Source organism: Mus pahari, chromosome 20 (assembly GCF_900095145.1).
Source record: "Mus pahari chromosome 20, PAHARI_EIJ_v1.1, whole genome shotgun sequence".
Taxonomy (NCBI): Eukaryota; Metazoa; Chordata; class Mammalia; order Rodentia; family Muridae; genus Mus; species Mus pahari.
This window is the reverse complement of record NC_034609.1, coordinates 7,703,196-7,727,462: the sequence shown is the minus strand read 5'-3', so window position 1 is coordinate 7,727,462 and position 24,267 is coordinate 7,703,196. Positions and strand designations below refer to the sequence as shown.

The window sequence follows — 24,267 nt, the reverse complement described above, 5'->3', positions numbered from 1 at the left end:
GAAGATCACATGGCATAAAACAATAGCAAAAGAGCACAAAATAATAACAAATCAGAAAAAGCCCAATTAAAAGTAGGCAAAGAAACAGACATTATTCAAAAAGTGGCCTACCACAGGGTAACAAGTACATAAGAAGGCCCCCCACATTACTAACCACTAGACAAATGTAAATAAAAACTAGAATAAAAAAATGAATACATTAAAGATACAAGATATAGAATAAATATACAAAAATAAGTTCCATGCGTATATGCTAACAATGAGCAAGTGCCAGATGAAAGGAAACAATCCCATTTATAATAGGATCAAAAATTAAAATATTTAGGAATGTAATGAAATAACTTAAGCCATGCTTAACACATTACAGGCTACAAACATAGCTCAGAGAAATGGACAAAGATCAAATTTAAATAAATTAAAATTTATCCTCTGTCCACAGATTAGAAGACAATACTGCTAAGAGAGAAAAAACTCCCAAACTCACCTACGGATTTAATATAATATCTATCAAAACCACAGGAGCCCATTGCTGATTAGATGACCCTAAATTCTTTGTAAGTGACTCCAAATGGCCCAAACAATCTTGAAAGGAAAGAATTGGAGGACCCACATTTCTTTGTCTCACATCTTACGACAAAGTTACAGTAATTTTAGCTGTGTGATACTCAGTCTCATATAAGTCATTGTATTAAAATCTGAAATCCAGACATAAGTTCCCATATTTATGATCATCTCACCACCTTTGAAAATGCAGAGAAAATGACAACTCGATGCAGAGAAGCTGAGCCCATTCAACAGACACACCAGGACAACATTCATATGGGAAGGAGTGAGGTTAGCCATTCCTTCTACCATGCAGAAAATTAACTCCTAACAGATCAGTGAGACATAATCTCAAGCCCCGGTTGCAAGCACAGGTCAAAGCCAGTGGTTCGCGGCCTTCCTAATACTGTGACCCTTTAATGCAGTTCCTCATGCCATAGTGACCCCTCAACCATAAAATTATTTCATTGCTACTTCATAACAGTAAGTTTGCTACTGTTAATAAATCATAAATATCCGTGTTTTATGATGGTTGTGGGTAATCCATGTAGAATGGTTACTCACCCCTCAAAAGAGGTCACGACCCACAGGTTGAGAACCCCTGGTTGAAGTGTTCATGACTTAAAGGTACAGTGACAAAAGAAAACGCATCCCCCAGAATGTTAAAAACTTTTCTTCAAAGGTCAGCATTTAGACAGCGGGAACACAGACAGCAGAATGGAGTAGTCTGAAAACTCTCATAAGAGTTTTGTATCCAAAACTGATTAAAAATTCTTGCAACTAAATATTGAATATTATAATTAAAACATTGGCTAATTAAAAACGGGCAAAGGACCTCAGTAGATATTTCCACAGAAAAACTACGCAAGCAGCCAATAAATGACTGAGGAAATGAGCCAAAAACCACAATTTGAAAACTACAGAGAGTAAGTGGGTGTGGAGTGCTTGGCTCTAATGGGGAGCATCCGAACCCCAAACCAAGCTGTCAAACCCCAAGGCTCAGGGAACAACACAGAACAAGCAAGGACAAGCTGTATGGCCAGGGAGCACTGCTGTCAAAAGGGATCTTCTGGACTTGACAGGAGCTCACCAAGCCATGCCCCTAGCGAGCCCCTACTGGCAACAGACTGGAGCTGGAGAGAGAAGAATCAGTTCTCTTCAGGGTGTGGCCTCCGGTGTGCTGGCCACATCACGGCGCACAGCCATAGCATGTCTGCCTGCACGTCTAACTGGATTCAGGTATGGTTACAGGAAGGCAGGGAAGGAAGGAAGGAGGGAGGGAGGGAGAGAGGGAGGGAGGGAGGGAGGGAGGGAGGAAGAAAAATAAAGACATGAAACTGAGAGTTGGGGTTAGTAATATATATATATATATATATATATATATATATATATATATATATGAATATATATATGAAATTCTCAAAGAATAAATTAAAATATTATACTCAATGAAAACAAATAACCTAATCAAACCAACAGAAATAAGATCCCTAACCCCAAGCCTCAACTTAGAAAGCACTTCACACCCACAAGGACAGCGATAGCAGAGGCAGTAAGTGCCAGCGGGGATGTAGAGAAACTGGACTGTCCCTCACCAGTGGGGATGTGACAAGATGCAGCTGCCTAGCCAAACCCCCAGGGGTTGCTGAGAAGGCAAAGCATGGGGTCATGAGAAGAGCCAGAAATCCTACTCCCACGTACACAAAAGTATCCAAAAGGCACAAGTCAACAGTCCCAGCAATAATCCCCAGAGTAGACAAGGGAATGGCCTAAACTGTTCATCAGTGGATATACGCATGAAGTGCAGCTCTGGGCCCTAAACAGAAGTGCAATGTGGATGCAGGATGCAGCACGCTTGAAACCGGCAAACGTTATGCTATGTGGAAGTCAGTCATGAAATACTGAAAACTGGTTTCCTCCACATGAGATGTCTACAGTAGACAATCCACAGCGACAGGAAGTAGGTCACCAGGCGCCCACAGCTGGGAGGAGTCTTGATGGGAAATGAAGAATAACTGACATAGAGCAAGGTGACAATTGTGTAAAAGTGGCCAACCGACCACGACATGACTTGTGGATATATTCTAATATGTTCTAGAGCACTACGTTGTGTACACTTCGGTAAATCTTGAGTCATTGCTCAAAAGAGGTTTAATTTAAAATGAACAGCAGCCAGGCGGTGGTGGCACACACCTTTAATCTCAGCACTCAGGAGGCAGAGGCAGGTGGATCTCTGTGAGGGGAAGGTCAGCCTGGTCTACAGACAAAGTTCAAAGACACCAGGACGGCCAGGCTACACAGAAATACCCTGTCTCAAAACCAATAAAATAAGATAAACCAATAAAATGAACAATAAAATATGTGCAAAATGACAAAGTAAACATTTACATTTCACTTTACAGAGCAGTGTCAGCAAACCAATGGTTGGCCTAGTCCTTCTGTCTGGCAGTCACAGGCAGACTGACACTGGCTACTCTGCTCTCCATGGAGACAGTCAGAACTTGACATCAGTAGGTCCAGAGTCCAGACCTGCAGCAGCCTTTAGGTCATGCAAGGCAGATAGATCTCAACATCATGAGCTTCTTAACCAGAAACTGGACCACCTCTATGGGCAGGCTGGCTCCCACATCAACACCACCCATGGGTATGTGGACATACACCCAACAAAGGGTAGCGTGTCACAGACAGCCTCCTATTTAAACAAAACACTGAATAGAACCCTCTGCCCACGTCTGTCTACGTCAGTGGGCTGGGTGCGGCTGCTGTGTACTGGTTTCCTGGTGAATGCATTTAAATCTAAAATGTGGCTATAAATAAGTTCTAAACTGAAGTAGGAGGGAAAGGAACTTTTCCTGTACTGTCAGCGCTTTGGATCTGGTTGTCAAGGTAACCAGTTCATGAAACACAGGGTAGAGTAAGAGAAATCAAGAAAGGAAACTATAACTTCTCAGATGTAGTTAGAGTGCACCAGGCTCAAATTTGAGCACGCCTTTGTGTTTTCTGAAATAGCATCTTTTAAAGCAGCCCGGGTTGGTGTTGTACTCACGAGGTATCCCAGGCTGACCTCAAACCTGTAGAGAGTGTCCTGCCTCAGCCTCCCCAGTTTTAAGATTACAAAAGTCCACACCCATGCCCAGCTCACATTTAACATTTCAGGGAGGCTCCGGGTCTGGTCTGCAGTGAAATAGGGGGAAAATCAAACAAACCAACTTTACGCAAAAAAGATAAAATATTTCTATCTTTAATTTTTATTTTTAGGATCCAATCCTCTTATTTCTAAGATATATCTCATGATAGTCAATTTTACCATTTATGTCTACCTTCAGAAAGGTCTACAAGTATTAAGGCTTTCTTGTAAGCCAAGTGACTTTATTTTTAAGGAAAAAGGGATGATAAAGGTACTTGGGTAGGGCCATCTGTAAATTCAAATAAAAAAAATATTCTCACAGACTGAATTAGACTGGCAACTTCCTGTCTCCATCCAGCTGAAGAAGTGAGCAATGATTAAAATGAAAATTGGTGATAGCCAAAGGTATATTCTGATGATTGGGGTACAAAGATTCCTGAGGTGCACTAGATGTTTCCAGAAAATAGTAGTGGCTTCTCTGAAATGACTAAAATATTAAAAAGAAAAAAAATTGAGTGGAAAAATCACAGAAATTAGTTCACCATTTTAGATGACTTTTATTGTGGTATATTGTTATAATGGCTTTATTTTATCAGTTTACTAATATCTTACTTTGCCTAGCTAATAAGTTAGCCTCTATTATAAATGTGGTGTGTGTGTGTGTGTGTATGTGTGTAGGAAAATCTTTAGTATCTACAGGATTGAATTCTGCTGCTTTTGCAGGCACTGGCTGGGCAGGTGTGTGTGTGTGTGTGTGTGTGTGTGTGTGTGTGTGTGTGTGTGTGTGTNTGTGTGTGTGTCTGTGTGTGTCTGTGTGTCTGTGTCTGTCTGTCTGTCTGTCTGTCTGTCTGTCTGTCTGTCTGTCTCAGAAAGCATATCCTAAGGACAGAGAGTAATGTAACTGGCAGTCACTCCTCTCTGGGAGACCTTTCTTCAGTGGTTTAGAGGCCAGTAAGTGGTCCACGCTGCTGTAAGAACCTTCTCACCCGTGCTTGAACAAAGAAGCATACTGGAGCTCATTGGTTCACTAACTAGACTTCAGTGAATTCCAGTCAGTCACTGGTGCCCTAGCTGAGGTGAGCGGAGAGACGTACATTCACATCTCCGCAGAAAACATAACCCGTCTCACTGAAGGATCCTCTATGAAGTCAACATACCAGGAGGAAACAGCACTTCAACTCACCAAGTATTACACTTCTACTTCAGATCCTGTTCCCTCCCCCTCAACAGCCTCACTGGAGAAACGGAAGAAACCATGGCATTAGAGAATAGGAACAGTTGACCTTGGAAACTCCCCTGTGAAGGAAGATTACTACCGACAGACTCCAGAACCCGGTGATTTGGGTATCTTATCCCAAAGGACTTTGGCTGCGCGTCGGAGGCTGGAAGGAAGCGCCTGTCACCCTGCCACACTGCTCTCAGCTCTTCCTACCTGAAAGCAGCAGCCAGAGCTCTCCGCGCATGCTCTCTGGGATGCCCTTCAGCACCAGCTCCCGGGTCTTCTCTGTGCGGTACATGCAGATCCCCTGCCCATACTCAGCAAAGTGAATCTTCCAGGCTTGTTCTTTCAAAAACTCTTTGGCCTGAAAGACATAGTGGGACGTGACTGATCCCCCAATAGGCTCTGATGGGAGGTCCTGAGGAATACCATGAGAGATCAGACTATCCCTGTTGAATGGACAGTTAACTCTGAGCAGAACTCCTGAGAATGTAGAGTTCTGAATGCTTAGAGTTCTTTCCTAATTTTATCCACTCATAGCCTGTTCTATTAGAGTCTCCTGTTCAGTGTCTGCCTGACGGTAGACTAGCCATTAGCCAGTAGAATGCTGGTCATACTTGTAGTTTTGTGTTAATGACCCCTGTGAATGTGAATTGGTAACTTTTAGATGTGGGCCAAGAAAAAGCATCATTATTTGTTGCTTAGTTTACACAAGAGTTAAAGAAAATAAGACCAAAGGAAAAGGAAAGTAGTCACACAGGTACTGTGACTCCCGAGGTTTCCATGCTAATGACACACTTAGATAAAAGTCGTTTTACTTGTTTATGAAAAAATATGTTAGAGATAGCTCTACAAACATTTAAGGCCATCCATTTCTATTGTTGTTAGTTTAATTACAACAAAAATATCTACAAGGGGACAGGAGAAATGGCTCAATGGTCAAGAGTATACAGTCAGAATTCAGATCCCAGGATCTACATAACAAGCTGAAATTGCCTATAGCTCCACCTCCAAGGGAACTGAGCTCCCTCTGGCCTCCATCTGCATGTGTACACACATACACACACACACACACACACACACACACACACACACACACACACACACACACACACTTACACATACACACGCGCGCGCGCACACACACACACACGCCCAAAAATATCTAAAATAAATGTTAAAATGTTTTGTTTTCTTTTGTTCTATTCCAGCAAGTTTCAGTGGACAGAAAAATGCACCTACCAATTTTGGGTTGAATTCTTCAGGAGATCGCCGCCGGTACATGGTCATGAGGGTCTGGGTGGCTGTAGGGACGCTGTTGCCATTGAGGTTAAAGGGACGTTCTCCATCAGCATCCGAGCTTGTGCTTCTCTGGGGACTGGAGGAAACGAGGCTGCTGGGCCGAGAATACACCTGTCAATGGAGAGGGACACAGGTGGATGGGCCTGGCAGCACGGCTCCCTTCACTGTACAGTATTAACAGCTAGGCTATGCTTTCCCTGTTGGTGTATGAAGAAGCAGGAGATACCAGCAAGTCAACACCTTTCAGAAGTTACACTGGGGCAAAGTCAAAAACTCCAGCATTCAATGCTCCAGAGTTTAGCGTCCTGGGGCCAGGCGTGTAGCTCAGCTGGTAGAGGGTTTGCTTTCAGTGCACACGGCCCCGGGCTTCATCCCCAGCAGCACACAAACGGGCTGAGGTGACCTATGTCTATAATCCCAGCACTCGGGAGGTGGAGCCATTGTCAGCTACACAGCCAAGTCCCAGACTGGTTCTCTGCTCCCCACCCCCCAAAAAAGAAAAAGGGAAAGAAAGAAGAAAAGAAAAAGAAAAGGAACAAAGGAATACGTTTCAAAGGTTTCTACTATCTGCAGAGAAATCAGAGTACTATTGTCAAGTTAACTTAAGACAGAACATTTTCCCTTGTACTATCTCAATAAAAGTGTGCGGTTATCCGCGTCACTGATTTGCCTCAAGTGAAGCAGGAGCAAAGGCTTTGAAAACTGACTGTGAGCCTCCGTCTAGTTTCTGGCATCTCAGAAATGCGACACAGATGTGACTAGGCAGCAGGGACAGGATTGGTCCCTGCAACCTTGCCGTCTTTAGCTAACTGAACCTTCCTCTGCCACTCCAGCTGACTGTTTATCATCACAGGGGTCTGGGTCCTTTGCATGGTGGCCTGATCAGCATTCCATCCCAGAAGAGTCATCATCGTGACGCTATATTTCAAGTCTGATTTCTGAACCCTTCCCACTGATGTCACTGAATAGAAAGGAGTCACTTTTCGTGTAATCAGAACAGGTCACTTAATGATATCTCCAACTTAAAGAGGCTGAAACTGGGCCTGGTAGTATACACCTGGAATTCCGGCTGATGGTGAAGCTAAGGGATTGCAAGCCACAGCCTTTGTGGGCTACAACGTGAGTTCAAGGCCAGCCAGGAGAACTTAGTGAAGGCTGGGGTTATAGTTCTGTAGCAGATCACTTAACTAGTTTATGTGACGCTCTGGGTGGCAGCCCTTTTGAGGGTCAAATGACCCTTTCACAGGAGTTTCCTAAGATTGGAAAAACACATATTTACACAATGATTCACAATAGTAGCAAATTTACAGTTATAAAGTAATAATGAAATAATTTATGGTTGGGGGGGTCACCAAAACCTGAGGAACTGCATTAAAGGGTTGTAGTATTAGGAAAGTTGAGATCCACTGCTTTAGAGCTATGATCAAATACCAACTCCTTATAGCTGAAGACGACCCTGCTGAGATACTACTACACTGGCACTTGGGCAGGGGGCTTAACACAGCTGTTAAAATTGACAGTCAAACAAGTTGGACAAAGAGGTGCACACATCAGGGTTGACCCCACTACGCTCAGGTGAATAGGAGTAGCCCTACTATATGCTCAGGTATCTCCCACCAACCTCGTCATCTGAGCTGTTGCAGCTTCCCGAAAACTCTTTGTCCGAGTAGATTCTAGAAGTTGTTTGCTGCAAGAAATCTGAGATCCTTTGCACCAAAAAGTCTCTGTCCTTCAAGTTGGCGAACAGGAATGTCATCCTGTTCCTGGTGCTGATGGACAGAGGGCTGGGGAGCACACTGCAGCTGTCGGCCTTCTCCACGATGGTTACCTGGGAAAGAGGAAGCAGGGACGTGGTGTGGGAGGACTGGGAAGGCAGCCCCTGCTGAAGAGCAAGGAGCTCAAATCCCAGGGCCCTGGGGGAAGCCATTCATGTCTCAGACAAACGGAGATCCTTCCAACGCAAATCAAACTGGAGACTCTAACGGGAAAAAGAATGATCTTTCTGGGTTTTTCCAAACTAGGGGACATTTTTTCAGCAACCATTGGCACATTTGTCTGTCACTGGGGGAGAAGTGACAGCTGCCTAGTCTGATGCTGCCAGACATCTTGCTGGGCACAGCTCTGCAGCAATAACTGGCCCAGGATGCCAGTCATGACAAGATTGAGAACTGAAAAGGAATTCCCAGTTTTCATTAAAATTTCATGAAGCCAAAGGAGACAGGTCCCTAGTTGCTGTATCATCAGTAATAAAGTAATCCCAATGTTGTCTCCTTTTACTAAGTAAAGGCTATGATGGCTTTCAGAGTGCCACCAGTCCATTGGATACATCATACAGATGCCAGGGCTTGGCAGCTTAATGCTTTCAAAGACTTGTTCCTGAGCAGACAGGATGTAAACAACTGTGCACCTTCTCTCTCTCTCTCTCTCTCTCTCTCTCTCTCTCTCTCTCTCTCTCTCTCTCTCTCTCTTTCTGTGTGTGTGCACATGCCTGCAGGTATATGCATGTATGTATACATTTGTGGGTGCTCAATCAAGTCTACTATAGTGTGAAAGAAAAGAGAAATAGCTGTCTTTGAACTGAAGACTTAAGTCTCTCTGCCTCTGTCTCTGTCTCTCTCTCTGTACATGCTACATTTGTGAATGTGTGTTTTTGGGTGTGTGTGTGCATGTGGGTGTGTGTACATGTGTGAACATAGGCATGAGGATAGTCAGAGGTGGATTCTGAGGAGTCTCTCCCTCAATAACTTCCTACCTTACTTTTTGGGGCAGGGTTGCTCACTGAACTGGGAGTTCAGAGTTTGTCTAGGTTGGCTGGTCAGGGAGTGCCAGGGACCCTGCAGCCTTTGCCTCCCAAATAGGGGCATACTGCCATGCCTGAATTTAAAGATGGGTCTTGAGGATCCAAACTCAGATATTCATGCTTGCAAACAAATAAAGTGCATTACAGATATCTACCCACCAAGCCCAGTAACAATGGTTTTGAACGGGCTTTTCATCAACCTCAAACAAATACAAATGTACTAAAAGTATTTTCTTTAGCACACTAAAACAACAAATCTTAGGGCAAACATTAAGTAGTGTGTCCACCATAACCTCAACTTTCTATCTAAAGCTAGAATCTCTTGTCTTCCTCATTCTGCAGTCTGGCCAGTGCACACTGGCAAAACTATGTCAGCTCCTGATCCCAAAGTGCATTTCCCTTGCTGTTCCAGGTAACGGCTGTACCATACTCGGGCAGAATCTGGTAAAGGAAATCATGCTAAGGGGCCAGCAAGAAGCCTCAGCAGCAGGTCAAGAGCTTGCCACCCAAGCCTGGAGACACAAGGTCCACCCCTGGAACCAACATCAAGTTAGAAGGAGAGACTCACCTCTTCAGCATTATCCTCTGACCTGGACACATCATACCTACACCACACACACACACACACACACACACACACACACACACACACACACACACACACACATGACCACCTGTAGGCACAGTCTAAATAAAGAAAATAAATCCCAGGTTTCCACTTACTTCCCGGAGTGGAATTATGAGGCTGCAGAGGTTTTCCTCCTTGCTGGTAAAACAGATGTAATTAGTGGAGACGAACATCTGACCCAAAATGTGCATCTTGTTAAACGGGGTCCAGAGGGTGCAGTCAGTGTGGCCGTCTAGCTTTTCGTCTTTGGGCAGCCGGAAAAGGGCACGGTATCGCTCGCTCTTCGCCCTGGCATCCAGATCACTGCAAGCCAATGACTGCTGTTCAGGTCACCAAGGAAGACGCAGCGATGCTTTTTAACTCCCACCATGGAGGATTCCAGCCCTTCCTCAGTCTTTCCAGACCCATTCCTCCCAGCCTTGGCTGGGAGTGGTGGGGCCCCAACCTCTGAGCATGTAATTTTACTATAGTAAAATCTAGCCGCTTTACAATTAATAACAGTAAATGTTGGGTTTATTTTTTTGTTGGTTTTTGTTTTTGTTTTTAAATCTGGGGCCAAGTAGGACTGAAAAAAGGAAGTGCATTCTCTTTCCAAATAATGCAAGGATTCCAAAAGAGGTCATTCAACTTTTATCCGGAGTCATTCTTGGAGATTCACCTCGTTTGTTTGTTTGTTTGTTTGTTTTTATTTGTTTTGTTTTCCCAAGACAGGGTTTCTCTGTGCAGCCCTGAAATACTAACTGCAGCATGAACAGCAAAAAAAACCTGTGGGGTGTCGATCTGCACCCCGAGCTACAGGGTGAAGAAATGTGGGAACAGCACACTTCCAGACACAGAGGTCCTAGATCTCACCCGAGGCTTCGGCTGACCCCACTTCTTCCCCTGATGACACTCTCCTGCTCAGAACTCTATCCCACCTGTGCCCCACAGAAGGTCTAGTTCACCCCTTGGCTTGGTTCCCCACGGACAGTGAACTCAGAAGAGCCTGCAGCCTGCCTCTGCTCTGTGTGTCTCATCGGCTGTGGAGCTGTACACATCGGCATAATTCACGCCCTACAAAGCTCCCATTTGGAAACCACTTTCTTATGCTTCCTCCTTAGGCTTCTTCATTATGATACCTACCCTCCCCAACAAAGTTTTCCTCTCAGAGCCTTCCAACCGGTCCGTGTTTTGTTTTTTTTTTTTGTACAGCCACTTTCCCCTGAACTTCTCCTAAAGGAGAAGGAACACTCCTAAGACTCCGGAAGTAAACAGAACATACAGGATCCAGGAAGTAAACAAGACTTCCAGGTTCAGTAATCTTACAAGACACTCAACATTCACCAGGCCCCTCCCAGGGTTATAGGAGCAGTAACAGCACTGGAAGACGGTGCTGTCCATCTGGCTGAGCTGCTGGGCCACGTTGCCGGCCATGCAAGCGTCCTCCAGGGGTGCAGTCTCAGGAGGCGATGCCCACGCTGGGGTGGGTTTCCCAGTGACAAGCTCAATCTCTTGTCAGTAACCCCAATAAACTCACTAGATCACTAAGCTAGGTTTGGGTGTCATTTCTCTGGTTTGTCGTTAGTGCCATATCTGGGATGAACAGACACTGTCCCTGTCTCTGTAGAAAAAGTCACACAGCATCAAATATTTTCCGAACTCAAAACAAACCAGAAGCATCTCTTCTTGGTCAGTCGCCTTCGATGTCCCCTCTGTTCATTGCTTTTGCGTTTTACTAGGTATATAGTTCATTTAGGTAAGGAATAAATGTGTTGTTCACTAGGATGTCAAAAAAAAAAAAAAAAAAAAACAACCAGAAGACATTCTAATGATGAACTTGTCTTTTCAGACTTCCATTCCCACCTGCGTAGCAACACTTTCCACCTTTATGTGATTAGAGGAATAACCTGATGCCCTGTAAGCAACTCCACTCAACACAATGAAAACCAAGCCCTCAGATGCTCTGGAATCAGTCTCCCTCGACTCATTTCCCATCTTAGGAAGGGCAGTTCTGTGTCTGTGATCAACATTAAGAGGCTTTGGCTTTCCCTCGCCCCACCCTGGCTCTCTCGCACACACCACACTTCCCTGCATCTCCTCACCCCACATCCTGGACAATGACCAACTGCTCCTGGTGTTTCTCCCTTGGGCTTCCTCCATGCGATCCTTCTGCCCCAAATGTGTACCTTCTACAACCCATGACCCCAGCTCAGAGCAGCTCCACTGAGGTCACCGGAGGTCAGTGTGAGTCCACTACACTCTGACCTTGGGACTAGCAGAGATCCCACCACTGACCTGGCATGCCTCAGGCAGCCTTTCCCTATTGTATCTACACTCAGGAAAGCGCTCCTGAGCTGGAAGTTGGCCAGAGCTCAGTGTCCCGAGTGAATTGAAAGGTTTTCCACCCCTGAGTTCTAAAGGTTCTCTCACCCACCGTTTCAGAGCAGACACTTTTTTGGGAGATTTCTTCTTGAGTTTTGGCAGGGACCGGTCCTGTTCAAATCCTTCATTGTCCAAGAGCTGCCTCATGGCTATGTTGGCAAGCTGTTCCATCAGCTTGAACGTCTCATTGATGTTGAGGAACACGGAGAAGAAGTGCTCACTGGACCTTGTGCTCACTTTGATCACATCCGGCAGGAGCAGCGTGGCATTCTTCTCCAGCTGAGTGATGTCCACCCACCGGATCACCAGCTTGGCTGAGCATGGGCAACAAGGTTGGGTTAGTACTTACTTACTTATGACAGGCTCACAACCCCGCCGCACAACCTGCCCAACTCTTTTGAGCTCCTGATCTGTTTTTATTGTCTCATTCGTTAGGTATAACTTGTATTACATGAACTCTGGGATCAGAATGATTAGACTTAAAGTCCTATCTACTGAATCAACGGTACCTTTACCGAACCTCTAGTACTCAATGAATAATTTGTTTGTAACTGTTGAATCGGACCTAATTGAATTCACTCATTAAACAGTCAGGAAATAGTCTTGACTCCCCTCTATATACATGGTTTTGATATTCTGATTTGGATTATGAGTTCAGGGAAAACGTCAGCGGACTTTCCAAAGACCTTCTCTGAAACAATAGCAGACCACTCACCTTCCCTTCCCATCAGGAAGGAGGAAAAACACAGGTGGTTGATGCTTAGGTATACCCAGCCCTGCCGAGGGACCTTCCCCTTCCAGTAGCTACACGAGTAATAGTTGACTAGTTTCTCTTCTTCAGGCATCCCAAACAGCCTGTGGAACTTCACGATGGCCTCTTTAAACTTCTCTGTATCCTCATCTTCTTTCACATCGTTGATTTTGTTATACTCGGCAATGATGCCCTAATCGGAACAAAGCAAACAGATGGGGTTCTGCCTGCAGTGGAACATAGAGGGGTGAAGCACCTCCCAAGAGCAGATTTGTTTTAATAACTAGTTCTCTTCAAAGGCAGCCAGCCCATCAGATGCTAGGCTTCTCCATAGCTCCAGGTTGGCCTGGAACTCAGCTATGCAGTCCAGCTTGGCCTTAGTTTCACTGTGGTCCTCCTGTGTCAGCCTCCATGCCTAGCCAATTAACCAGTAACATTAGTGCACTAAAAGACTGTCAACAGATTTTATTACATGTCTATTGGTTATTTGTTAATTTATGTTCACTAAAAATTAAGCTGTTTTATTTTAAAATAAGGGAATATAAGCATCTTGTCACTTAATGTTTACTAAGCACATCAAGACAGAGTCAACTTCTAGCTTTTCAAAAAACAATCAAAAAACAACAAAAAACCCAAAACAAAACAAAACGTAACACAATTCACCATAGAAGACCAAGGGAGGCAAGGCTGAATATAAGTCACTAATGGACATCTGTCCTGTGACCCAGTACCTGAGGAGTTGAGCTGAAGGCAAGTGAATATGAGAATGGAACTTAGACACAAGACTTTTTGACAGATGCCCAGGAGATAAAATATTTGCATTGAATGTGACTGGTTGTGGTTTGAATATGCTGGGCCCAGGAAGTGGCACTATTAGGAGGTGTGGCCTTGTTGGAGTAGGTACGACCATTTTGGAGGAAGTGTGTCACTGTGGGGTGGGCTTTGAGACCTTCATCCTAGCTGCCTGAGGACCATCTGCTCCTAGCTGCCTTCCTGTTAAGATGTAGAACTCTCAGCTACCTGGACACTGCCATGCTTCCCGCCCTGATGATAATGGACTGAACCTCTGAACCTGTAAGTCAGTCCCAATTAAATGTCCCAGTATATGACCTTGGTCATGGTGTCTCTTCAGAGCAATAAAACCCTAAGACAATGGTCTAATCTAAATCTGTTATTCCATCATTCTGCTAGCCTGAGAAGCCGTTTTGTCGTTAGCCAGCTCCTCTGTAATTTCCTAGAGACCGTCTTTGTGCATCTCGGTAAGAAGAAGCTTCCTTGAGCTGGAGGGATGGCTCGGTGGCTAAAGGCTGCCAAATCTGATTTTCTGATTTCAAGCCCTAGGACCCACAAGGTAGAGGGAAGTTGTCCTCCAACTTCCACGTGGGCACTATGACACACATGACAATGCACATGTGTGCAGATTTTTACATGCACACACACATATCCATATATATATATATATATATATATATATATATATATATATATATATATATATATATATATTATACTCCCTCAAATTCCATGGTTGACTTTGTAATTGTCAAATCTGCCCTTACCTCATCTTCAGTTTCTCTGATCTCATTCTCACTGGGCATGGGAGCTGTGAATTCAGGTTCCACGGTGTCACTTGTACCTGTGGGAACTTGGGAAAACTCTGGGATTTTCCTAGACAGGACTGAGTCCTTTGGCATCCTTAGGATTAAAAACTTAACAGGATCATGATATCTATAATTCCTGTTTTTTGGGTTATCTATTGGGTTCTCGTTCTTTCAATGCAGCCTGAATAGTACTCTCAAACATCTTCTTAAGACACATTTGGTGGTGGTCGTGGTGGCGTAGATGGATAGGGCAGTTAATAAAGTAGTTGCTGAGCAAGCATGAGGACCTACAAGGACCTGAATTTGATTGCCCAGAGCCTACATGGAAACCAGCTGTCTCCACAGGCCCATTCCTGTAATGCTAGCTCCAAAATGATTCAGAGACAGGAGGAGCCCTGGGCTTTAGGGTCAGCCTGTCTAGTGGAATCATGGACCCCTAGATTTCTGTGAAAGATGTTGTTTCAAAAAAATAAAGTGGAGAACAACTGAGGAGCATTGCCAACATTACCCTCTGCCTCCACCCATGTAGACATCCCTACACATGCACCCTCCTCACAGACTGTGTGTGAGTGTGTGTGTGTGTGTGAGTGTGTGTGTGTGTGCCTCCTGAACAACCCAGCATTACCCTCAGCCTCCACCCATGTATACTGATTTCGGAAACGGGAGCAATGGCTCAGCAGCTAAGGGCCCTTGTATCGCAGAGGACTGGGGTTCGATTCCCAGAACCTTTCATGGTGAATCACAACTATGCATAACTGCAGTCCCAGGGGACCCAGCTTCACCTCTCATCTCACAGCACAGGCACCAGGCACAGATATGGTGCACAGGACACACTAGCATATGCAAAAATAAAACTAATTAAGAAATCAATGTGACTACATCATTTATTATTCATAACCTAAGTGGCTCACCACTCCTGTCCCAGCACAAATACTGGGTCAAATTCAGTTTGAATCCAGCTGACACTGTAACTTTTTCCTTCCTTGTGCAGTATCTGAATAATTTCCCATGGCGAATTCTGCCCCAGCCAGCCCGAGGTACCTTCTGGGACTACAGGTGTCCTTCATAACTCTCACCTCCTCTGTGGTCCCATCATCCTGAGAGTCCCTCTGTCTGTCACCACAGCAACTCCCCAAGACTGGCTTACTTAATTCCTGCCTCCCAGCTATGATTTTTTCCCTCACACACAGCACCAGTGATGGTGATTCTCTGCTTCCTATCTTGAAATCGTTTCCTGAATTTTATGTCCCTTGCCACACCTTATGGCCTGCAGCGGTGGCCACGAGGGATGGTGGCTGAAAGGAAGCTTCAGTCTTCCAAACGTTGCCATCACCATTCAAGCGACTGAGCATCTGGGGCACACAGCTAACAGCAAACAGCGGAGTCCCCACACCTCATACTCAATATAGTCTACCTTCATAGGCACCCCGAGATCCTCAACACAGTGGCTTCCTGTCAAGGTTCTCTCCCCACACAGGCTGTTTTGTAACAGCCGTGTCTGAGACAGAGACTTGAAAACATTTCTACCTAAGCCTGTGCTGCAGCCACACCTTAGGATGCTTCCCTGAAACCAAGCAACGGATAATTCCATCTAAACATTCTCAGTTCTATACTCTTTCCATTTATGTTGGTGGACAGATTCTGTTTATATTTATATCATATATATATATTATATATGTCAACCACTAAACCTGAGTTCCAACACTAACAATAGTGTCTTGAACGTTATACAAATACCTACTGTCTAAAGGGTATTCAGTACAATATTCTTAATGGAGAATGTGTTGTGTTCTCAAATTAGAATATAGTGGAGTATATCTTAGGGATATATATATATATATATATATATATATATATATATATATATATATATATTATTGTATGATACCAGTTGTGGATTGTGAAATCTGCATCGTTTCATTATGAGCTACTCTTACGAAGTTAACTTTTCAGTTGTGCACTCATCCAGGGTAGCAGTGTGATTGACATCTCAAGTAGCAACCCTTCTCCCTGGGAAACTGAGATCAGATTGCTTCCCTCTGCGAGAACAGATATGGAGCTCCTGCCAGCCCGAGGAGCTGGACCTAGGTTATTCTGCACATGAACAGGCTTCGGTAGAGTTACATGAGGGATGTCAGGCAACCAGAGGCAGCCTGGGGGCACTGGATCACTGAGTAAGAAGAATTCAGAAGGATGTTGATGAGTTTGAGGCCAGCCTGGGATACACAGTAACTTCTGGGTTAGCCTGTGCTACAGAGTTAAACCGTTTCCAATCCCCTCGAAGGAGCATAATACAGTAATGGGAAGCAGTGTCAGGGTTTCCTAGGCAACCAGCATGCCCTGGAATCATCCGGGAAACCTCAAGCAGGCTTGTATTTGTGGCAGATCTCTTACCAAAGTCAGAATAGGGAGAGCATTAAAACTAAGTGAGGTACATCAGACCATGGGTAAAGCCCTGTAATTATGGGTACAAAAACACTGTGCTAAATAACAACATCTAGAATGTTCACTTAAGTGTTTTAATGTATGAATAGATTTATGAATGTATGAAACTAAGAAATGGTAGCTTGAAACTTGATAGGACCTACTGTACATCCATTAACAGACCAAATCAATGGCTCCCACTTTCAACTTTCCCACCTTTAGGAAAAGACAGAGTCTGGAATGCCAAAGCTTTCCTTGGCTTTTGTGTGAATGTTCAGTCAGGAGGCCAGGTTGATGGAACACAGGGGTGGAATATTTCCCTCCTCTAAGTTCTATGGGGGTCTACTTAATCTAAAACCACTCTGGTTCTAGGCAGTGGCTCCTAACAATGTCAGAAATTTGATATATCTAACATGTTAGATGCCTAATGTTAATTTAAATATGTAAAGGAATATTTAAAAAGTGAAATTAACTTGGTATACCTAAGGCTAGATATTGTGTATACTTTAATCTCAGCACTTAGGAGGCAGAGACCGAAAGATCTCTGTGAGTTCAAGACCAGCCTTGTCTACATAGTAAGTCCCAGACACGTCAGGAATACAGACCTAGTGTCAAAACAAAACAAAACAAACCCACATAAAACAAAACAACAAAAAAATCTTGGTTCACAATAATAAAATGTTTAGCTTCATAATCAAAGAAAAAAACATTAAGATGTTAAACTTTAAGGTCATTTCAACAAAGGCTGGAGGGATTAACTCAAGTTTAGTTCTCAGCATACACATCAGGTGGCTCCTACCTGCCTGTGACTCAGCTCTGCAGACACATGCACTCATGAGCACACACTACACACAGGCGCAAGCATGCATACATGATTAAAATAATAAAGTAAGCCTGTAAAAAGTCATATGAAAGCAAGCATGAGATCCTGGTTTAACAACATGTACTTAAGGTCTGTTAAAATATTTTGAGTTATTAAAAATGTTTAATTATTTCATCTATTAATCTCTATCTATCCCCTAAAGTGATTGGAGGAATATAATTTGTGGCAAAAAAAAAAAAGTCATGTGTACAAAAGTTTACATCTTTATTTGTGTCTGGTTATTCTCTGCTAATTTAGAAGCTGAGGTAACTTCTAGGAAGCAAAGTCAAGTCAATTATGGAGTTATATTCTGTTAGTAAAACAACTATGATTATATAGCTATGGTAGATATCGGTCAAGGCTATAACAAAAGAGCAGATTCATAGGAGCACAGAATCCTATTATTATGATCAGCATGTTGAACATCCAGAAAGAGCTATACAGAATGCCATGGATGGCACTTGAATTCCTGTTCCCTGCATAGTGATTACATTTATAATTTATAAAAGTTAATTAGATCCCATAACAAATAAGCCTGCTGGTTCCCTTAATCACTGGGCAATCTGTGAACCAGTAAGCCATTCATTTACACACGAACGACATTCTTTCACACATAATTGCATTAATGGGAATTTCCCCTCATAAACAGTTTCAGGGGAAATAGACTTGACATATTTAATGTAGTGCAAAGAAAGACTGTTTGACATGATTTGTCCTTCCTTCCTTTGTTATCTAGCTACTGTCCCTCGGAAGCTCCGATTTCTTCCTCTATCTCTTTATTCATTAACCAGAGATGGTGAGTCTCAGAGGCAGGCAGGGCTGTGGGGTGGCTCCTGGCTACCTCTGTTGCTTCATGTCTGTGTGTCTCCTCCAACCCAGCTGCCTGAGCTTGTCATCCAGCCCCTCATGTTTGATGTAATTGGAAACTCTCATGATCTCTGTATTCACATACATGAATATACATAGAAACCCAGCTTCATCAACACAGCGCTCTCCATTATCACATACACACACACATACACGTGTGCACGTGCACACACACACACACACGCACACACATGCACACACACGCGTGCACACACACACGCACACATGCATGTATGCGCGCGTGCGCACACACACACACACACACACACACACACACACACACACACACACTAACTGGACATTCCCAATGCATTATCACATCCCTTTCTTAGGTCTCTTCTAGTCTCTAATAGGGAATCCTAATCAGAGAGTGTGCATTCATTCTGAGGGAAGGCTGAGCCTGAGGAGCAGGCACAGGTGTCTGTATGCGCTTCTCCTCAGTCTGTTGTCAGAGTTGTATACAAGTCATATCCAATCAGCTTCCCCCTTCAAACACCTCAGACCCTGCTTCCATTATTCTGTGCAGTGGAAGGGTTTAGTCAAATCGAAGAAAGAGAACATGGACCACTCTAGGGATTTTATGAGCGGTAGGTATTCTGTCGAACTACTTCCTAGAATCCTCCTTACTCCGGGTCTAAAAAGAGTTGTTTTTTTTTTTTTAAACCATGTCTAAAAACACATTTGCTAAGACAAAAAAAAAATATTGACCATTTTGAGAGCCTCTCCTGATGCATAAAAAAGTCACCTTACAACCTTGCATGGCAAAAATTATGGTGAGCAAAATTTGCTGACAAATGACAAACAGGATAAATAGCTACAGCACATGTGTGTTACCAACAGAAGCAAAATGGCCTTTTGATAAAAATAACTATGACATTAAAGTAAAAGAGGGCTGGAAAGATAGCTCCTCCAGTAAAGTGCTTGCCTTGTAGGAACAAGGGCCGAAATTCAACCCCTAGAACCCAGTAAAACAAAGCTGAGCATGGGGCAGCATGCCTGTAATCCCAGGCTGGGCAGCATGCCTATAATGCCAGGCTGGGCAGCATGCCTGTAATCTCAGGCTGGGCAGCATGCCTGTAATTCCAGGCTCGGCAGCATGCCTGTAATCCCAGGCTGAGCAGCATGCCTGTAATCCCAGAGCTGTGAGAACAGAGACAGGTGGATCCCCAGAGCTGAAGCTTAGTGTGCATCCAAGCTCCAGGCCAGAGACAGTTTTGTCTTTAAAAACACAAAAACAAACAAACAAAAAGAGGTAGATGACACTTGAGGAATGACCCTAAAATATCCTTTGACCTACACACACACACACACACACACACACACACACACACACACACCATAAAATTCAAGAAAAGTAAGACCCCAAAATCCTATGAAAGATAAAGAAAAGATACACGCAGCGGTGTATAATACACACTGTGGCCCTTAACCATGGGAAACATGACCCATGTTCTCATACAAAGGCATCAAGCACCAGGGAAGCCATCTTCCCCTCCTATAAGGCGAGCAGAAGTTGGGAAGCTGGTGAATCTACACGACTGGAGTTGCTGTGGGAAGATGGTGCTGGCACACATGCCAATGGGAGGATAAAATGATACTGTACCCTCGAGAGGAAATGAATAGTTAGCAAGACAGCACACACATTTTCCTTCCATCTGGCAGTTCTTTTGCAAGTTCACCCTAAAGATACAACCTCGGTCATATGCAAACACAAGTCCATGCAGTAATAAATGTAGCAGAATTATAGTTGCAAAATGTTGGAAGGCATCTAAATATCCAAGCACAGGTAGTGACTGAACCGGTTTCAGCACACACACCAAATACAGAGAACAAGAACGAGGAGATGAAGGAAGTCTGTGATTCTGAATTAAACTGTGATTTGAGAAAGGACGTGGCATCTTCAAAATAATAATATTAAATGAAGTCTGCAGTTAAGCTATCAGTCTGTCGGTGTCAATTTTCTTAATAAAACCACTATTTGCGAACTATCGCATTGAAGAACTATTCAGATTTTTAAAACTCAGTAACAGATACTATACCAACAGGGACCTTTTGCCAAAAAAAGAGGGGTAGTATTTGTGGTTTAAAATATTTTCCTGGAGTTGGAGAGATGGCTCAGAGGCTAGTAACACTGACTGTTCTTCCACGGGTCCTGAGTTCAACTCCTAGCAACCACATGATGGCTCACATCCATCTGTAAAATGATCAGATGCCCCCTTCTGGTGTGTCTGAATACAGGTACAATGCACTTATATGCATAAAATAAATAATTCCTAAAAAAATAAAATTTTCCTATAAAATATCATTATTTGTAAACATAAATGTATGACTTCTACAGCAGAAAAAAATGGCTAATGCTTTGAACGGATTTATAATGCTGGCGAGAGGCGGGTGAGCATGATGTGCCTCTGGACACTACAGGATGAGGGCGACACAAAGTTGCTTACGTAAGTTTGTCTAGGAGGCAAGACTTGAATCTGACCACAGAGAGACATCTGGCAGAACCCCAAATTACATATCCTTTTATGAAAACCAGAAGTGCACACTTTAACAACATTAATGTCCTGACACATAAGGAAAAGCTATGGAAATATTCCAGACTGAAGGAGATTAAAGAGATGCAAGCTAAATTCAATTCCCTCCTAGACAGAAAAAAACCCAAAGCTATCAAGGGTCTACTCAACCCCATTTAGATTAGAATATATGGGACTGGGGGGATGGCTCGGTGGTTAGAGCACTGTCTGCTCTTGCAGAAGACCTAGTGTGGTTCTTACCACTCACACAGGAGCTCATAAGCACCTGTAACTCCAGTTCCAGGAACCCCAGTGCTCTCTTTTGACCTTGGAGGGCATCAGGCACACACATGGAACGCATACACACATGCAAGCAAGACACTTATATGCGTAAGATAAATAGTTCTATTTTAAAATTAGAATATATGCTAAACATTAAGGCAATGTAATTATGATAGTTACATTCATTGCTAAATAATGTTCAGTTTATTTTTTCATCAAATATCACTATTGGAAAGCATACATGGAATGATTTAAGAGGAAGCTCTCTCAAATGATAGCCTTGACAATCCTGATCATGAGGCTGGTGAGATGGCTAGCGGTTGGGAGCACTGACTGCTCTTCCAGAGGTCCTGAGTTCAAATCCCAGCAACCACATGGTGGCTCACAACCATCTGTGATGGGATCCGATGCCCTCTTCTGGGGTGTCTGAAGACAGCGACTGTGTACTCACATACATAAAGTAAATAAAATTAAAAAAAAAAATCCTAAGCAAGTAGGGTGGAATGTTAGTTAAGTCTGAGCAAAGGGCACACAGGTGGGTTGTATATAGTTCTTATTTTTGCAATATTTCTGTAAATTTTAGATTTTTCTAGTTATCTGTTTAAGAACATTTTTAATCCCTTGAGAATATTATACATGCACACTACATATCTCAATAATATTCATCTAAAACAAAAGGAAAACACTATTACCTGTATTTTCCCTCTTACAAACGTGGTGACGTCATTCTCATTCTCAAAGATGGAGAGTGTCTGCAGTAGATTCTGTTCAAGCCATTCCCAGTGCTCAGTAACTTCCTTCCTGGAGCCACCTGCATGAACGCAGAGGGGACAGCAGCGGATGTCAAGTTTCTTGCCAAACACACTAAGAACCAAGTGTAGTTAACCAGCTTTCAACACCAGCAAAGGAGACTGTTAGCCATTCTCAGAGTTCTGACTGTAATCCTCCAGAGAAGAGACAGACAAGATGACACCCAAGAGCAAGTCCTGTGTTCTAGATTACTTGAACTAGGTCAGTTCAGAAGCTGAGACTGGTTCAGAGTTGACCTGGGTCGGTGTATAACGTAGGTCCATACTCTGCATGGGCCTCTATGAACTTGGAATTTAGCTCTTTTCTTCTCTCTTCTAGAGTGTGCAGTTTACAGGGTGACATAGATCTTGTCATGCATGATGTGAGCTTTCTGTGGATAAGCGCCACCCCTGGGTGAGCTGTGGTGTGCCCATGGAGATGATATGGAGCCATCTCACACATAATGAGCCTTGTTCAATTATGAATGAGATGTGAGAGTGGATCGTTGGTAGAAGACAGCAGCCACCCCTCCCTATGCAGCTGCCTGGAAACACAGAGATGAGGTCATACTGTAGCTTCCAACCGAGTCACTATATTTCTGTCAGTTGCTAAGAAACACATGTCACCTCACTTGGAAACCTCTAAATTAGCCATTCTAGGCTTGTAATATATGTAACTACCCTGTAGGGCATAACAGGATGGCTATCAGGATGAGGTTAGGCAATGGGAGGATAAACTCCCTTTATCATGATCTTATGGTGGGAAAAAGCTTTAGAGATGAACGACCCACAGTTACACTGAGGAGAGAGCCTGTGGTTTCATTGATTCTTTGGGTGTTGCCTATGATTCCCAAGTTATCTTTTAATTGAGATCTCAAGAATGCCCATTTTCTCCATTCTTTGTTACAAGTAATTCAAGATAACACAAGCTGGTTTCCAACAAAGAAAGGTGAGGGATGTGATGTTATCTGCAACTGAACTCAGATCTCTAGTCTCCGAACTAAAATATCTTTGACACTGACAGGCATGCTCGAGGGACTTCAGGACCACTGTGGGAAGAGAGACTAAAAGAAAAGGGAACCCAAGCTCAAGCTATTCTACTTTGGGACTAGATACCAAAATGGCTGATAACAGATGCTTATATAGGGCTGTTGTGTGTGTTCAGCTAACACCTACAAGGTGCTCCGTTCAACCCCAAGGATTGCAGTAAACAATAACATTGTAAGAATGATGCTTTCATGAAGGGGAACGAGAAGGCTTCTCAGCAGAGCGGTTGTTTGGGACCCAAAAGAACAGATGTTTAGCTTCATAGGCATTTTTCATGGCTCTAGGCCATGGGCAAGTCCTTGGTGACCACATAATGCTGTGGAAATACCTGGAACTCAGATTAACATGGGACCCTCCACTTGGCTATCTTTAGATGGTTTTTAAAATCCATCTCAAATTCTCTATGTGTGAAATGGACACATATGAGCAACAAAGGGACCTCCTTCCCACCTCAGACTAACCCTGTGGAAACTACATGGGAGAGAGTCTACACACAGGTTAGAACTCAGGGATTCTTTCAAACTCAAAATGCAATGATTATTTGGAATAATTAGGAAACCAATCAACTTGAGTTTGACAGAGAATTTTTAGCCCTTTGGAGTAATACATTTAAATAGTAATGGAATTTTTCTTTAAAAAAGTTTAAAACAAGTCCCTGGGCCTCCCATACTCTGGTTGTTCTTCAAATTGCATGAATTTCTCACTGCAAACCTGAGCCCTTCTTTGTCAAGGTTACTAATCCCATGAGCTGTAGATGTTATGGTATCAAGGGCACCTTGCAGGGTGAGTGCCAACCAAGTGCCCGCCACCCCAGAGTTCCATCTGTGCTTGTTGGCATGGGCAGATACAGTGAACCTTAGAAAAGAGGCACACAGAGAGATGCACAGGATTACAGAGCTGCTTCGCATCCACACTGTACGGCCCCTAGCCTCTGCCTTTTGCCTCCTATGTACTTCGCCTTATGACCATCATAAATGTGCCAGAAGCTGGCTGTGGCTTGGCAATGGAGGTCTGCTTCTTGAATGCTTATTACCAAAATCTGCCCTTTACAAAACAAAACAAAGCAAAACAAAGCAAAGCAAAGCAAAACAAAACATCACACTATGACCTTTAGTGTGTGTGTGTGTGTGTGTGTGTGTGTGTGTGTGTGTG

At 43.6% G+C, this 24,267-nt stretch overlaps 1 protein-coding gene across 1 annotated transcript in view; it reads right to left on the bottom strand.

Moving 5' to 3' along the window:
* Tbc1d9 (TBC1 domain family member 9) overlaps positions 1-24,267 on the bottom strand; it is a 104,406-nt gene that overhangs the window by 25,834 nt on the left and 54,305 nt on the right. Inside the window, exons 3-9 of the mRNA XM_021220208.2 lie at positions 21,973-22,091; positions 12,696-12,924; positions 12,033-12,294; positions 9,715-9,922; positions 7,813-8,019; positions 6,132-6,302; positions 5,103-5,253 (exon numbers count right to left, since the gene is read on the bottom strand). Coding sequence (XP_021075867.1) covers positions 5,103-5,253; positions 6,132-6,302; positions 7,813-8,019; positions 9,715-9,922; positions 12,033-12,294; positions 12,696-12,924; positions 21,973-22,091 — 1,347 coding nt within the window. The remainder of the gene's footprint in view (positions 1-5,102; positions 5,254-6,131; positions 6,303-7,812; positions 8,020-9,714; positions 9,923-12,032; positions 12,295-12,695; positions 12,925-21,972; positions 22,092-24,267) is intronic.